We start from the raw sequence: 18,240 nt of genomic DNA on the forward strand, positions 1-18,240 counted from the left end.
GATCTTAAAAACCTACATTTAAAAATCGACAAGGAGCTAAATTTCGTCACACGCGTTGCAGCTTTCTAGACATTATTATCTATACATTTATGTACGCACTTATTTGTATCTTATTTATTTAACCAGAAACAGATAACTAGATTTAACGATGACATTCCTTAACGAGCCCAGTGCCGCATTAGCATCGCTATTGGAAATTATTACTACAACAATAATAAAAATAATAATTTACTATTTATAGTGCGCAGAAAGAATGTTTAATATGATCTATTGCGCATTACAAGTACAATAAATAGTAACATATACATACAAAAATAATGGAGGAGTTTAAAACTGAATGTAAATATAATAAAGTAACGAAAAACAGATAAAGGCATTATTACTCTATACTCTTCAAACCGGCAGCACATACCTGCTGTTGAAGACGATTTTCCGAACTGCGACTGGATAAACTTGGAGACAAACGGACCGAGACCCGTTGCGATGAGCGTAGTACAACAGAATGCACACGTGTTTAGCATGAATGTTTTGTTCGTCAGAATAGCTTTAGTAGCTGGCAAGATGTCCTTCACTCGACCTCGAATGTGTTCATCGCGAGGGGGTAAAAGACCTTCTTTGATTGCAGCCATTCTTTTTTCCCGGGCTCCTGGCATCTCCTTAGGGTAACCAAGCAGTGCTATGGAGGTACACAGCAGGAGAAGGCCCCCGAAAAAGTAACCTAACCACCAGGCCCCGATCCAGCGGGGATCGTCGGGTGTTATGTCAACTCCAGGGGGCTGGGAAAGAAATGAAACAATTCAGTAAAGCTACGGTAAAGTTCGGTGTTTACAAGCGTTGAAATTTGTATCTTTAACATAAAAGAACGCTATATCCACAACTATAATAGGCCTGTGGTTTGAAAATTAGTATCACTATGTAACATAACGCAAATGTCGCTATGACGGAGAGAGTTACGGCAATTCTTGAAAAAAAAAACGTCTTGCACTGAGACGACATTTGCCCTGAGAACGATTTCAATGAACATGAAATTAAGAATGGTGTTGCTGTTTATCATACTCTTAAAGGGGGTTCTAACTTTTGAGTCTGTGGGTGACATCCTAAAGTGTGACCATTCCTACGAAAGCTACTGAGCAGTTCTGTTGTTTACGAGTCCATGATGCCATCATTCACATAAAAGATATTAAGCGGTATTTCCTGTGTCACTGTTGGAATTCAGATTTTTCGAAAGACGAAAATATTACTGTGATATTTCATTTGTTCTTTTGGAAGATGACGGAACGCTAGCCTTGCATTTCCCGCCACTTGTAATCCACGGTTCAAGGGTCAGACGCCTTACCTGAATGAGGTCCACCCAGACGTTCAAAAGCGATCCTCCAGCGACGTACCCGATGCCAGGTCCGAAAAACGTGGCCGTGAACCAGACCCCTAGATACATGGGCGCTGCTTTGGGGCTCACATTCTCGTCAATGTACGCGGGGCCCAGTGTAAACAATGGAGTGGTCCCGGCACCTAAGAGAAGCTTAGCCCCAATAAACACAAGCATGTACTTCCAGGCAGTGTAGCCTTTAGCCTCAGTGCATGTTTCGACGGTGCTCGGTGCCCTGGTGTTGTTGAAGAAACACACGTCTCCGATGGCTGCATTTTCAAACTCCAGAGGAGTGTATTTACCCACAAGGAGGTGCGGCAAGGCAAACAGCAGACATCCCAAGCTAGTTACCAGGGCTCCTAGGCCGAGCCACCGAGCCTTGTTTCTGTGGCCTCCAAAGTAACTAATGAAGATGATGAGGAGAAGGGCGGAGACATCATTCGCTGCTATAATCATACCGCTTTGCTTGCTGCTTAGTTTGAATCTCTTTTCCAGTGAGGTGAGACCTGCGGCTGTCATACCAGTGGCTATCATCCCTGAAAAACAGAATAAGAAGACATCATGCGTCTACTATGGCCAGAATTTAAACATCTAATCTCAACATGCTCTCGAGAATATCCCATGATTAAGAGTACGGATAATCGAAAATTGTAACATTCATATCCTCAAAACTTTTGTATCTATTATTGAAATCCACAGTGTATACTGCTTCCAAAGCTTGGAACTCTCCCTCAGACGAGCCAAGGTCAATGACTAATATCAAATTATTTAGACAAGAAGTGCTAAACATTTCATCTTTCGGATAACTCTTTCACTTAATTACATTTGTAACTATTATTAGTTTCTTTCTCGGGACATTAGCATGTATTTTGCTAGAGGCCTAAACAGCCTCAATCAGATCCGAGGGTAAATAAAGTTTCATGGGGATACGCAGTGCCCATCTTGAAATCCTAGCCCCTTTTCAGACCGAACTGTGGAAGCAGGGATAGTGCAGTGGTGAGAGCACTCGCCTCCCATGTGGCCCGGGTTCGATTCCCGGCGTTGACATCATATGTGGGCCGAGTGTTAACTGTTGATTCTCGTCCCTGCTCCGAGGGTTTTTCTTCGGTTTTCCTCTCTCGACACAAAAACAAACATTTCCAAATTCGAATTCGACCTGGAAAACAATGGAGGAAAAGCCACTGGGTGTGGATGTGCCACGGAAATTACTGATTTTCTCTCAATCTGAAGTCATTTCAAAACCCAAAAATGTTTGTATGTCAACAGAAACAAAAATGTTAGGCTAACGTTTTTCAAGTTCTCGCATTCTTGTTTCCAAAATGCGCTAGAACAGATCACGAGTTGTTCCTTTCAAGAATTGAGTTGATTCTTTCCTACCGTTCTAGAATTAATTTGTAGCTAAGTGAAGGTCTTATTTCACCATTTTTAACAAAAGAGGTCAAAAACCCCATGAAACTTCCCCCCTTTAATTGACAGCCAGCCACTTTCAGACCAAAACGACAGTGGCTGGTCACGATGGCTAGGTGTTGCTTACCTTGCATAAACGAGTAAATTGTAAGAAACACGAGAAACCATTTCGGCGTGTTGAGTTTCTGAAGAGCTTTCGGTCGAAACGACCTCCAGCCGCACAAAAGATCTCTTTCGTTTGGCTTTTCTTCCTCAGTATCCATCTTTAGCAGCTTCAAATGACTTACAGCTTATACCACGCCAAAATACTGGAACAAAACATGGCCCTGAAGGGAAACAGAATGAATACATCAGAACGAATGTAAATCAAGTGGATGTGAGATTGTTAAACAAATTACTGATTCGCTGCTGTTTGACTCTGGTTTTAAGCTTCTAATGACGTTTTAGTGATGTTTCAGAAATTTTTACAATAACTATCACTATAACTATTCCTGCGCTCTGATTGGCTCATGGCTCTTGTCTATAAGAGTACTACAGATAATAAAAATGACGTCAGATGTAACGCGCGCACTTTCGCAAAGGAAATTACAGCCAACTACGCTCGTACTTTTCCATGTTTTTGCAAAAAAACAAATCGACGGCAATTTTCTATGGTCTACTCTTATAGACCATAAAATGACGCCATAAAATGTTCCAAACTTGGCAGTGAAACCACTCACCTGCGGCTCGTGGTTCCACTTGAGTTTTGAATATTTTATGAGTCCAGCAAAACACTCAGCTTATGAGAGGTTAACGGTTGACGTCGGGAAAAATCGACAAAGACGAGCCCGTGGCTACACGACCATGATTGTAACTGATCAACTCATTGGATGTGATGTTAGTCCATTTCACGGTCACTCTCTTAGGTTTCCCACACATTCATAAAAGGCAATATTGAGTAGTATTTTGTCCAGTAAACCAGAGCTTTGTCATCAGGCTACCAATCACAAATCTTGGCCAATATCCGGACCCCCACCCCCCCCCCCCCCGCTCTCCCCCTCTCCCCTCCCCCCGCTTACTTATGAACTAGGCAACATTTACTACATAAAAACGCACAGGTGCATTTGATAGCGAGAGAAACGCAGCCTTGATAGTTGTGTTTCCTTGCCCGGCGGTGGACAGCCATTGTTCCGATTTAAACCAGGGTTAACACAAAATTAAACATGTCAGTTGTTTGGTTTTCCTGTGGTTAAGAAACAGTGCAAACACTAATGAGGTATTAGAACACAAACAAACGTCTAACCTAGCAGGAAACATTGGCCATGGTTACCAAGACGTTATTGAATACGCGATGAAAATTAACTTCTAGAACTATCGATTTTAACTCGGCAACGCCCTGGTTATTCACCCCAGTTTCGGTGAATAATTGTTAAATAGCTTTATAAAAAAAGTTTTATTTTTAATTAAGGGATAAATGCTGTATGATCACCTCTTGGCAACAAACTTTTGCAGAAAAAAGCCCAATTAACACACTATAGTTAACTTACTTTGAATGTAGTTCAAGCCCAGGAAATTGTCAAAAGTTGCAGTAAATCAGGTCATTACAACCACTACACTTTACTTGCAGAGGTGAATGGCCTAAGAATTGATTCTTAATTAATTAATTGGCATAAGAATTGATTCTAGGAATTGATTTTAAGAATTGATTCGACGGAAATCCGAGGTAAATTGATTCGACTAAAATTTGATTGATTCGACTGAAATCCGACCAAAATTAGTTGGCCTAAGAATTGATTCGATTGAAATCCGGCGTAAAATAGGACTAAAACAAAAGACAATTACCTCTGCTTGGGTATAATACATAATTTATTTTTTTCACTCCTTTAATAAAAGATAATCTTATTAAACGATAAAGATGGAAACCCTTAATCGAGTTTTAAGCATCCACAAGCACCAATGAACCGACTTATGGGATTAGAAAATCTTTGCATTAAACAATGACTTAACTATGAATTCTACAGCTAGAAATCACAAATTACCAATAGAAAAAAAAAAACCTACACCATCCAAAGACATCCTAGTAAAAAAAGAGCATAATTTCGTCTAAGACGGCTAAGTCTTTAGAGATAATAGCATATATATTTATTTTGCCCTGCGCTTAGCGGATTATCCACAAAACTGAATCTCTGCAAGGATTCCAAAGGGTTTAATGAATAACTTGTCTAGACTCCTGTAATTAGTTCTAGTATATATTCCACGCTTGTAGTTACAAGCTAATGAGTAAAAATTAGAAAGACAACAAGCTAGAGTTGGCCTTTTACTTGTACCGTTGGATTTGAAGCTACAGTCCTCACAAGGTACCAAAAAAGAAAGACACATTTCATCTCCCATCCCTAATAATAAAAGATTATTTACAAAGACTCGTAGAGCGTGGAGTACCTGTGGAAATTCGCGTCTAGAAAAAAAATTCGAACGCCGGCCATTCTAGACTTATGGCCTCACACGGCACAAGTAACAAGCAGTTTCCTGACGGAATATTAAAGCACCCGAACGAGGTAATTTACAATGACACAAATTCTTACGAGAATAAGTAAACAAATTCATCAAAGCTGTCTTAATTACACAATATTTTTGACGCCTCGCTAAGTGAATCGAAGTACTGTTGAAGACAGAATGATTCAAGCTCAAACGAAACTAACAAATTAACTGAGTATCACAAAAGACCTGCCACACAACGGAGCCAAGCATTAAAATAAAAAGAAAGCGATTATGGAAGCTCGATTCTAATTAAAACAACTGCTACAAGAGAGGAAAAATGACAAAACACATTTCTGGAAAATAATATTTGATGTATCACGAAATTTGGAAGGCAAACTTGACTAACAAGTCTGTACTGTATTTTTAACGACATAAGTCTGTAAATTTGAATTAATGGTTAATTCTAACTAGACGGCGAAAGATTTGTCGATACTCTGGACAGGAAAACACGAAAGAGACTAGATTTGGCGAACGCTAAGCTGAAGGTTTTTTTTCTCTTTTTTTAATTCGGCAACTTGTAATTGAGCTGTGAACTGGCTAGGGTTTAGATTTTCTGTTCATCTCTTCCCCAAGGAAAACGAGACACAAGAATTCGGTGCAAAAGAATCGAATCACTGTCGCAATTAGCATCTGTTGTGAATATCATTCGCGCAATCCATACTCGAGTATTTGATTTTGCACATTTTTACATGATGTCTAATTCAGGCGAATGCCTGATGCTTCTAAGCAAAATATTCACAAATCAAAACTGAACTTGGAACGAAAAAGTCTGTCCTCACCTTCACGAAACCTCGATTCAACCTACTTTCATACATCGACCATATTGTCCCCGCTGCAAACAGAAGTAAGGAGAGAAAGCCGGCAAACTACTGGATCAAAATAACAGACACCAACAGCTGTAAGCCCCGGGATAATATCAAAACTACAGGCCCAATGTGCAGGAAAGAATTAAAACAGTGGGTTAACCGCACTGAGAGATGTAACGATAACAAATCAGTAAATCCACCCCTTACGATAATAAACCCAAAAGTCTATGTAGAATTTCTGGAAGCACACTAAAGCAGTGGTAGAAGACTGTCTCACTCTGTCTTGTCTTCTTGTTCCTTGTTTTTTAAGAAATACAGTTGTTTTTATACAACGTGGGCTTTGATTGGTTAAGACTGCTAAAGATAGCAACACGTGATATTCCAACCCTTGGTTTTCCTCGGACCGAGTTGTTGGCCATGAATAGATTACAAACTCAACATCTTGTAAATTTAGTTTGGAAATTGTAGTTATAGATCTAAGAAAATTAATTTTTCTTTTGCAAGAAAATTTTTGGCTCACTACAATTTTTTTTTTAATTAAAAATGATTTGAAAATGTATTTTTTTTGCGATCTTTCCCATGAAAAGGACACAAATTTAATTAATTTTTAAGTGCTAAATATTGACAATGTTTGGTCAATTGTTTCGATTACGTACTGTAATTAAAAAAGAAATGATTTTAAATGCGGTTTTCAGTTAAACTTTTTCACTTGTATTTTTTTCCGGTAGTGAAAGCGCCAGCCTTGCGCTGCTTTCGAGAAATAATTTGAAAGTGTGTCTGTTAGGTTAGATTTTGTACCTGTTGAAATATTAGACTAAAAATATTGTTGGGGATGCAAATGTTTCAACATTTATCAACAAGATGTTTCGGAAGCAAAACAAAAATCAAGACAAAAGCATTGATGCTAGCTGGGCGCACGTTTGCTATGGAAACATGCTTCTATGTTTAACCACGTTAGAACAAACAGTGCATGTTTTCGAAACAAAGCTTCCTTGTTTACCCAAAACTAAAGTTCTTGAAAGAAATTCGCGCAACATCGCCTCGACCAATTACACTGAATAAGCTCTCGTTCTTGACCAATCGAAAACTGAGGTAGTTGAGATTTGACCACGTGATACTTTGTCACCGGCATGCGGCCATACAGTAAGTGCTTTTGTAACCACGTTGGATACCATGTAATAGGCCTTATCACGGTTTTCGACGCCATTTTGACGAGTAGGCAAACAGGCTTGAAATAACAGCGTTTGTATAGAAATCCGATGTCAAAATTTTCATAAAACATCGCTTCTGAAACATTCATGAATTGGAAACTTTTGGCATTAGGAAAAGGATTTTAAGAAAAAAATTGGAGGGATGTAGCTGTGCCAGAAAGAGTCCAGTCGTGTTTTGAACTTTCCATACATTTCCCTCTATTTTTTTCCCGCGAACTATTTTTAGTAGCAGTTCACTGCTGGTTCGCTTAACAGACAAATGTATGGAAAGTTCAAAACACGACTTGACGCTTTCTGGCACAGCTACATCCCTCCAATTTTTTTTCCTAAAATCCTTTTCCCAGTGCTAATTCATGAATTTTTCAGAAGCGATGTTTTATGAAAGTAATTTGACATCTGATTTCCATACAAACACTGTTATTTCAAGCCTGTTTGCCTACTCGTCAAAATGGCGTCGAAAACCGTGATAAGGCCTATTCGGACGAAAACATCAAGCCCCTCGCTGACAAAGCTCATTATAGTGCTTTCTACCTGGGTTGTTGCGATCATCAGAAAATTTATATCGACTACCATGTATGTATTAACATCGCATCTCCCATTTGCATTTCAACATTCATACGGAGTTTGAACGATGTAATCCACCACCATTCTATCACCCCAACAAATGAAACAACAACAAAAAACAAGAAAAGTTATTGATTTACATCAAAACATCAGAAGCAATAGAAGAAAAATAACAAAAGAAGCAACATGAGCACAATCGTTCCGTGTGGGGAATGCTTTACAGGCTATTTCTGAGTACTTAACGGTAGCACTTTAAAACGTTCGTGTTTGTCTCTAAGGGACAAAAATGACTTAAGCATTAATTTGTGAATTGTTGTTCCTGTGATTCAAAGAAATTAAAAAAAATCTATTTGAAGCAAGTCTACTTAGTTGCAAAACTACCGCTTTACTAAACAAGAATAACTAAACTAGCGTGGTTTTTAATTGTGTCGAAAATAGTTTGCGTTTGCTTTCGTGTGGTTTAACTGCGACTTGTGATTGGTTAGTAAAACTTGCGCCACTTTCTCAACCAATGAAAACCAAAACCAACCGTGCCTCGCTTACGCGCGTTTTCCCGCGCTTGACGCCGGTTACATGCATTTGCCTCGAATTCTGATTGGTTCATTGCGCTGCTTACGTTTGTTGTATTAGCCAGAGTAAATTACTAAAATATACTAAAATGCGGCGTGTTCGAGTTCAATTGGGCAAAGCAAAATTCACTGAGTATTGCACATTCAGGCTCTCCGTAAAACCGTAAATTTGATCATTTCACATTGTAATTGTGTAGAGAACAAGAAATAAACCAGCCTTATTGTTTGATGTACTTACAGATCCATTGTTTTGCTCATTTTAAAAACACTGCGCTTTGTGACGTGGTTGTTGTTGTTATTTTTTTTTTGTTTTTTTTCGTGTCGCCGTCGTGGTTGCTTAATGGCAAGGTCCCTTCCGTGAAAAAAGATGCACAAGAAATATGCATAGTCTAACGCTTAAAAAACGAATTGATTAAACAGTTTTCATCCCACATCGTGTGTCTGATAATTTAACCGCGTACTAAAATGGTTTCCCGGGTTTCACCTAGAACAAACTTCTTGTTTGACCAACAAATGTTCTTCCTACAAGGTTTGCGTGGGTCAGCGCTAGGGGAGCCCAATCTTGTCACAGAGCGTGGGAACGAGTTGGAAAGGATCCAAACATAAAACATAACTGGACATTTCTGTGAGGATTAAATTCTTGGAGACCGCACCCAAGTTTGAAAAGAGAATAAAAACTCGTGGCCGTGTGTTTACGTCCTCCATAAAACGTCCCATCACGAAATTTCGCACCTTTGTCGAGCAGTGACGGCAAAGAAATGTGCCAAAAAGTGTAATGCACGTGCAGAGTTATTGTCTTGGTTACGCTTTTTTGACGTTCTCGTTGCCGCCGTCGTCGTCGTTGCTAAAGCAAACGGCAAACGGCAAACATGAGAATCGCGTTTATATTTTCTTGAAAAAATTAGTACATAGATGAGAATAGCGCCAAATAATTGCGCCCTTTCATGATGACACAAATGAAGGATAAACATGGTCACGTGGTCATTTAAGCTGTTTGCCTTTTCTAAGTCGAATGATACTTTTAAGTTCAAACTGGTTCAGTGAAATAACTTTACAACGATAGTTCACGTCGCCTCAAAAAAATCCTCTCTGCAAATATCGATGCTAAAACAGTAATGCGTCGTTAAATGAATTCACCCACATTTCAATTTAAATTGATGGCGCTCTCTCTTTAAATTAGCGAATGCATGACAATGTTTTGGACAAAAGTCCAACGAAGGTTAACGCTAATGGATTTCATTATTTGGTACAAAGAGCACGGATGCGCTTGTTATTTTTTTTTTAAAATTTCCGCAATGCTCAGCGCCTGTTCCGACCAGGATGACGCTTAAAAAACACTTGAAATAAAATATATCTACACTCTCTTTTTTTTCCCTAAACCTGCAACAAACAGTTTAAAATGTCAATATCACATTTTTATTCCCATCTGCTTTGGAGCTGATCTAAAACAAACCTAACGTTTAAAATTTTACTTTGACCCGTTCCGAACAAGCGTCGCGTCCAGAGCTCAAGTGCTTCAAATAAGGGCCGCGTTTGTGCTAAGGCCTACGGCGCTTTCTGAGAGTATTTTTCGCCCTTAAGTGCGGCGTTGATTCGAGAGCGGTCCTAATCGAGCTAAGCTCTTTCTCGAGTAAATAAGGTACATGTATTGCTTGTGCTGATCTATGGGTCTCTCTAGGCAGCTCCGCCCCCCGCCCCCTCGTCGAACTATCTTCCCATAGGAAAACGAGGCAACAATACGCGTACTGTATGTTGAAAATATATACACTCGAACTTTCATTTCCACTCTCAAACATGTTTGTCCTATTGATTTGCAGAAGCGATTTAACAAGTATGACGTTAAATGACGCACATCTTAAGATAAAGTATTCTAACCCTACTGAATAGCATTAACAACTTGCTCAGTCTTACAGGAACCTCATAGTTAATAGTTATAAACACTCTGCTAGCACGGATAAGAGCTGAAGAGTCGCTGAAAGTTTCAATTTACAAAACGGTTATCTCACATTACTGAAATTTAGTCGGATCTTTGCACTGACAAAGGGAAAACCTCGAAGATTTGAGACGACATTTCTTCGTATTGTTATTTCTGCCCTTTGGCACTTTCAACTCTCCACTTTATTTTGTTTGCCACGTAGCGATATTCAATAATCAAAAGAGACGCCACCGTAATGTCTCAAAGTACACCTTTACCTTCGAATACATATACTGTATACACTGTATACATATATTTTAACTTACATCCGTTAATACGAACTCTCGCAGATTTAAATAACGGAAGATTCAATTAACCGTAAAATAATTATATCCTTTGCCCAAGGTCAGCTAGCCTCATTAAGCTTTAATTTATATTTCAACATTCGTCGAAGTGAAAGTGGTTTCGAAAATTAACGAGCTGTATACAAAGATGAATTCAAAATGATTTCAAAACTATCCGATAGCCTTAATTTAGATTATTCCCACTTGTTTTCAACTAATCCTGCCATTGTTTTCAAGAAACTGGGATGTTTACAATTAAAATATGTGTAGAAATGGCGTACAAAGGAAGCAGTTAGGCACTTGCAATTCGACGCAACAATTATAGATTCGTGACAAAGGCCTTTCGTGGAAAGCTAATATATAGAGCGCACGCGAAGCATACACGAGATAACAGCAAGAGACTTGAGAGTTTTAAACGTCTTGCAGCAACAAAACGAAAGTTTAAAGTACGAAAAACGTTATCAAATTACATGTAAAAACACAAACGATCACTGTAGTAACAAGCCAAAGAGCGGAAGGCTAAACCATTCACTGCATAATCTCCAAAATAAACAAACTATTTAACATTCGCATCAAACATTTAACGGTTCGAAAAAGAAACAAGTTGAACCCACCTCAAACAAAATGGAAAGATAACCAAATTTCGTTTGTTGTCTCTCTTTACTCAGTAATGAGTCGTCTGTTATGAAAATCTGTCTTATTGTCTTTTAAAGCAAAACTTATTTACTCACAATAACCACTCGACGCTTGACGTCATTTTGCACTAGAGCGCATGCTAATATACATTGTTTTCACCCTGCGGTTTTTTAAAGTGCTTTCAGCTATCCGGGAATAAAGGCAGAATAATGAAAATTAAAAAATATAAGAATTCACGGAAACTAATTTTTTTTTCTAGGCTTTAGCTACAAGGTGGTTTTATTTGTATTGCCTCATGCAAGCGTTTTTTTTTTTTTTCCGAGTATTTTGAGACAAAGCAATAAGCATAACAGTACTTAAGACTAATTTAACCTAATGTTGCGTGTTGTTGTTGATATTCTTTTTGTTTTAGTTTGTATCTGTTTTTATTGCTGTTATTTTGGGGTTATCTGAAAAGGCTGCAAATTGAGCGTTGGAGAGTTGCAAACCTGTTTATTGAGGTTAAAAAGACAAAATACATCATTTGCCATAAGCGCCGCAAGGTATCTCTTTAAGAAATGCTGTACTTCCGCATAGTCATAAACCGCGCAAAGATACTTCGGTATTAGTAGGCACCATCCTTAAGTTTGGGTTAAGGTCAGGGTTAGGGCAAGTATTTTAGCAAACGAAATCTTATTGCGAATCGTAATATTCACTGCACGCAACTTACACGCTCATCGGCCTTTCCAAAGAGCCTAGCAGCAGATTTTCATACCAAATCTAGTTTTTCTTCAACGCTACATCTTGGTATCTGGGTTAGGAGATTATCAAGCCCTCACAACAGATATTTCCGTGCGACGAACCGTTATGTGCCATTCGCGATTCGACAGCAGATCAATCATGAAGTAAAAAGGCCTCAAGCTATCCAAATAACTTTTCTATAATTACAATTTAAAACAAAAAATGGGTGAGATATTACTGCAGGAAATAAAAAGAGTGTGAGATAATTAACCATACGAGCGAATTTCTGGCCAGTAAATCGCAAGGGACGGATTTTATGGCCGTTTGGAAATTTGAAAATTCATGGCTTTAAAGTCGTTCTTATAAATGCTCGTGATTCCACTGTTTTGCCTGTTAGACGCTGTATAACAGAGACTGTATTTTTGACAACGTTTTAACTTTTGACAACGCCGCGCTGAAAAGAGAATTTCGTGAGCAGTTGCAAAATAAACTACAACCCATCTCACCACTTTAGTTACGCAGAGTACAAGTCAAGGCCACCTTTCCAAAACTCGCCCGTTTTCGTTGAAACTGAGCCAAACTTCATTTTACAAAGGTTTCCTCGTGTAACCACGCCATCAACAATGATCGCAATGTACAAGTAGACATACGGTACCTTATTCTACCTTGATCCCAGTAAAGGCCAGATGTTTGATTCCACCTGAACGTTGTACAAACAGCAGGAACGTTAGGTCCTGGAACGCCCCGCCACAACTTGGAAAACAGATCTACTACCAAATAGGAAACCTGTCAAATATAAGAATTAAATCTAAGCTTAAGATGCGCACACATAAATTAAACGGATCCTTAGTGATAACTGTAAAATTTCGAAAACAAGTCCCCTAATCTCACAGCCTAAAATCCTTTCGATAATACCCGCCCCCCCCCCCCCCCTCCCCCACCCCGAAAACAAGCCCAAGTACTTTAAGGGTTAACTGCTTCATGCTGTTGGCTTAGTGCCACAAGTTGTTATTATTGTCAAACCCAGCCAATTTGGAAACGCAAATTCCATCCAGTGACAAATAAGACGGAAAATAAGCCCCCTAAAAATAGTCCTTTCAACGAAAATAAGCAAAGCTTATATTCGCAATTTTGCGGTAACCGCTTATCATACAAACGAAAAAATACCCAGCACTTATCAAAACGAAATCTTTACCAAGCACTGCTAAGGAATCTATAGTTAATACCTCTCATATCCTATATGCGATATTTTCTCGTTCCTTAGGCGTACTGTCATTAGTTACACTGTTGGAGATGTTATGAGCGTTTGAAACCTTTCTGTTAGTTTTTTAACGCTAATGATAATCCATCATCAAAGAAAACGTCCCAGATGAGCGAAGTTAGTCTGCAAGGTAACAACTCCCAGGGAACGAACATATGAATCGCTTCATTCCAAGACGAGTTTTATCTCAAATATACGGTCATTTTCTCTCGCTGTTCCTGTGAAGAGGACTAAATTTTCGGTCGGCGGTACCGGAAATTTTGTCTGGGGTGACGGCTCCACGTAACGGCAAAACGGTCACTTCGATTCGGGTCAGTACTAATTCAAAGCAGAAAGGATAGAAATGATGTACAATTTCGGTTTTCATTTAAAAACGTACTTTAGTTGCAGTGTCGCAGCCCCACACTTAGGTCTATCACCAAATCTTACTTAACAAGGAATTTAATTGGACATTTCATTTCACTTTCAAAACATTTTCTGTGACAGATTTGCGCTAGAAGGTGGCCCGTAGAACAAAATCGCTGAATCGGCAAATGACATGTGGTGCCATGGAAACCAAGGACAGACTCACTGACGTTGCGTCCCTAGACTAAATTCAACAAAGGTGCGGCAAATGTTTCCTTAAAGCCGCAACGTGAAGGCTTTAAAACCCTATACATAGATTTAAATAACCTTCCTTCACGTTTTTAAGGCTGAAAGAAATATCTTTAAAATGCGTGAAGGTTGTCCAAATAGAAGAAAACAATGAGAATTTTCCTTAACACCCATGGCAGCGATTTCAGCAAAGCCAACTAACAAACCAATCAACAATCTCAGGATTTTCATGCAGCTTTTCCACAACCAAGCTGAAACTTGTAACGTCACTTGCGTTTTGCAGCTAAAAGAAGAACAAAAATTGACCAAAACATTGCAATTGCTATAAACTGCGTTAAAATGAAAACAGTTCGGCTACCTGCCACAGTTCTGCCACAAATCCTCAGAATTTCGCCACAACACGGCTTGAAAAAATATTCAACCGTTCGACGCTGTTGACAGTCGGTTGCAAAGACAACACCTGTGACTTTGCTACTATTCGCTAGCTGTCATTCCATTTCTCGATAAAAAAAATCCTTGGCTGTTTGAAATTCTAGCGACAGCACCGCAAATTCAAAACATGTCTTTCACAGAATCTCGACAGGTACATGTATTATTCAAGACAAACATTTGCGACGAAAAGCACCAAGCCGGGGACTAACCGCAAACGAAGACAAAATAACAAAATGTTTTGCTCAACAGACCTCAAATTAAAGGGTATCTACTTAGTATTATGGGTGACAAGAGAGGACCAACCAGAACAATAGAACTGCCCTGAATTTATCTAGAAAAAAAAAACCGCGCATGCTTTTGACAGGTAATTTTACTTGCAAAAAGACGATTCTTCTGTGGAGCGCCCAGTCTGTTTTAACCGTGGATCAATTTGTAAACTACTCGAAAGTAACTTCTCCTGCGTAGCACTACCTGAATCTGTCGTTTTCTATATTCCTCTGCTTAATTTCGAAAGCTGCCAGTACACCCATAGTATTTGAAAGAATGGGCGTGAAGTTTGCGCCAAATATCTCGCAGTTTACATATTAATCTATGCTGTCATCTTCTGGTTCATAGTACACATTGAAAACTTTTCACGAAACGTCTTAATATTTTAAAAGGCAGATTCTTTAAATGAAGTTGGCCCATAAAAAATGGGACGAGGAACCATTTGAACATATATCTAAATTTATAAAGTGCGGTTAAAAAATTTTGGTATGCGGGGAATTGCTCAAGACGCAACGCTCTCACGGTTTGTAGTGCAAATACCAGTTTTATCGACCAATGAACCTCAAAATTAAGGCGGAATGAAATCGTGATAGGAAGTGGTCTTAGCCCACCTACATTTTGTGGTGTGCGAGCAGATGAAGTTATAGACGACATTAATCACTCTTTCCAGTGAATGCTGCAAACGCAAAGAAACTTGACGCAGGCGAGTTTTTTTCTCGTGTGTTCAGTTTTTTAAGTTGGTTATCAGAATCTCGTTTTGTGGGTATCTCCATTCCAATTCACTTTTACCCCTGGCACTAAAATCAGCTACTAAAACAAAATATTTATTGCATTTTGTAGTTGTGCCAATTTCAATTAGAAAGCAACTAAAGGCACCGTGTCAGTTAGCAAAGCCAAGGAGTAGACTTGCCATACGCCGACTTCTTACCGCCGAGAGTGACCGACTAGCGACGAGCGACGAGCGACGAGCGACGAGCGACGCGAGCCGGCGAAAAGTCACGAAAAAGGACTTTGAGAAAGTCTAGCCAAGTTGTTGGGTGCGAGGCTGGCAACTGTTGGCATAACCTCGGCGAATCTCTTTGTCGTTTTTTCCATAACAAAACACATCTCATGTTGTGTTTTCTTAAACATCGTGGCGGCAAAACGTTGGAGACAAATAGAACTATTTTCCAGTCTTGCCAACTTTTTCAACAACTCGCAAGTGTACATTGACAAACTTTTTTTGTTCGGCTATTAGCATTGCTGATTCTAACAGTGTGAAGGACGCATGTCACCTATGAACCTAGCAAATGGCCTCGTTCGTCATGCCTTTCCCGTGCGTTAACCACAAAAGACAGTAGCCCAGTAGCGAAGAGCATTCGACGAGTGTACTGAAGGTTATGCGTTCAAAAACCGTCCATGGCTCAGATTTTTTTTTTCTCCCAGTATAGTTTCCGACTAAGCCCTTCTGATTGTGGCCGGCTTGTTCCACTGTTATAGGCTAATAACAGGATCTTTGAAAGACAGCAATAAACTTGTACATGTACATTACAAGCAGAGGGCAAGCCATAATCATGTCCGAGATCTACAACACTGCAAAAAAGTCCGTAGTTTTTGCGCTGGGCAGCACCTCGTCGTACGCACGTGCGCAGTGCGTGCGTTGTATCAACTGCACCTTGGCATAACCCCACTAGCCAGCGCCGCAGTCGGGGATTATAGTCCGTGTGCAGCGCAGGCTAGACCCCACAAGCTGCAAAGCTTAATTAATTTGTTATCGTGCTTAAATCAAGGCCGTCTATCCGTCTGTCTGTCTGTCTGGAAAGTCTCGGAGCGTGTGAGAATCCACGCTAGCGGCCCTTCGCACCTCGACAGTTCGTGCTTTCAGCGACTCCCGTCTTCTTTGAGAATTTGAAGGGGAAAACCAACTTTTGCAGTCTAGAGATCCAATAATTTCTTGGTCTATCCGTGACCACAAGATATAATAAAGGAGGTTTAACCAGTTTTGCGTATCATCGCCAACTGACCAAATCCACCTTCCTGTTCCTGATTACTGCTCAGCAGTACGAGATGCTTACAAACTGAGGGTGGGCCAAAAGACACGCATGACATAACGATATAAATTACATCAGACGACTGTACTACGTAATAAATAACACAGATACAGGCTAATGCAAATGAGGTCACTGCATAGTGAGTGGAGTGGCTGAGTTTGGCCTTGAAGCCTCACCAATGAATCACAGTGGTTAGTAGAATTAGCTTTACATGTGCGACACCTTATAATAAAAAATAAATTAAAGATGACAAAAGTTACCTTTCAGGATTAAAACTTTAGAAGGGGTGTTACGAGCGCTCTACACGCGTGTTATATCTATGTTATAGTCTTAAAACTGTGGCAATAATTTTAATGGGCAGTTTGAGCATTCCACGCCATTTGTAGTCTTCTCGGAGTGATATTGACAACAAGAGACGATTTTTCGGAGACTTTTAGACTACTGTACATGTACCATAATTATGATATTTAGTTCAAAATCCACACACTTGAACATACATATTAAAAATTTATTTCAGCATAGAAGCACAAAGCAATTATCAGAATTAGTAGTTGGTGTAGGTGCTTGTTTGCCCATTTAAGGGATGTTTACTCTCCCAAATATTGAATGCTGTTTGTGTTTAGAACTAATGCTCCCTGGTAGCCATGGTAACCATCTCAACACCTGCTTTCACGTTCTATAAGTATCTATAATCATGCAGATTTCAGTAAGTTTCTGTTTTAAGTGCAGTTGTGTCTGCTTTGTGCATGTATATTAAAATAATTTATAAACTGGTACCTAGACTGTACGTGTAAACGTTTATAGGTACACATCCCTCCTTTTCTTTTATATAAATATAGCTCAGAGTGATTCATCCTTACAATGATATGCCAAATACATCTTAAGATATATTTGCATAATTAGTGGAAGCAATATTGGAAGATATATATAGTCACTGTGCATATGACTAATATACTCTTATTATTTTAACAATCACAAGATGGATATCTATATATACCACCTGTACACTCATTGTGAAGAGTGTTGCTTGAAACCTTTGAAATTTGGCCTTTGTACTTGCTCAGTATACCAAGAGAAAAGCCTATATCTGAGCACGGTAAACAAAATACATGTCCTATGATAATGCCATTTCATGGCAGCCACTGGTTAAAAGAAGCAATTTTAATTTCTAGTAAACTTTGTGCTCTCAAGGATGCACCTTGGCTCTGGAGATCCCTGAATATCACGACTGAAGATAAACAACCTTGTCAGTTTATAGAAGCTTTTTTTCCTGAGTACATTGCATCTTGCAGCATGCAGCTTCACTGCTTGTATGCAGAGGTTTCACTACAAATAAATCTAGCCTCAACAATCAGGGTGCCAGGTTTGCTGCATAAAAGCAAGAAAGTTTAGGCAAAAAACTTGATATTTTCATATCCACCTGTGAAACAAAATATTGACTGCGTGCAGCACAAATGTTTTTCAATTGGTAATAGTGACCAATCACGCTATAACTGTTTCAGAGGCTCCCAACTTGATTTCTCAAACCACAGCCTTGCAAAAAATCCATTTTTCTTGATTAAGGATCAAAAAATAGTATACACTGTATTAAACATGACAAC

General features: G+C 39.2%; 1 protein-coding gene across 6 annotated transcripts in view; it reads right to left on the reverse strand.

Moving 5' to 3' along the window:
- The window catches only part of LOC146465725 (solute carrier organic anion transporter family member 4A1-like), a 291,465-nt gene that overhangs the window by 268,909 nt on the left and 4,316 nt on the right, over positions 1 to 18,240 (reverse strand). For 4 of the 6 annotated variants that reach the window (XR_014868194.1, XM_085128183.1, XM_085128181.1 and 1 more), the window contains exons 3-6: positions 12,711 to 12,841; positions 2,901 to 3,099; positions 1,337 to 1,902; positions 413 to 776 (exon numbers count right to left, since the gene is read on the reverse strand). Coding sequence is in view for 5 of the 6 variants with exons in the window: in XM_085128183.1 (XP_084984309.1) it covers positions 413 to 776; positions 1,337 to 1,902; positions 2,901 to 3,036 (1,066 nt within the window). In the remaining variant the exon portion in view is untranslated. Of the gene's footprint in view, positions 1 to 412; positions 777 to 1,336; positions 1,903 to 2,900; positions 3,100 to 6,069; positions 6,123 to 11,313; positions 11,413 to 12,710; positions 12,842 to 18,240 lie in introns of those variants that run through there. The other 2 variants (XM_085128185.1, XM_085128186.1) reach the window with 2 other exon arrangements.

Source organism: Pavona decussata, unplaced genomic scaffold, assembly GCF_977016875.1.
Source record: "Pavona decussata unplaced genomic scaffold, jaPavDecu1.1 SCAFFOLD_155, whole genome shotgun sequence".
Lineage (NCBI taxonomy): Eukaryota > Metazoa > Cnidaria > Anthozoa > Scleractinia > Agariciidae > Pavona > Pavona decussata.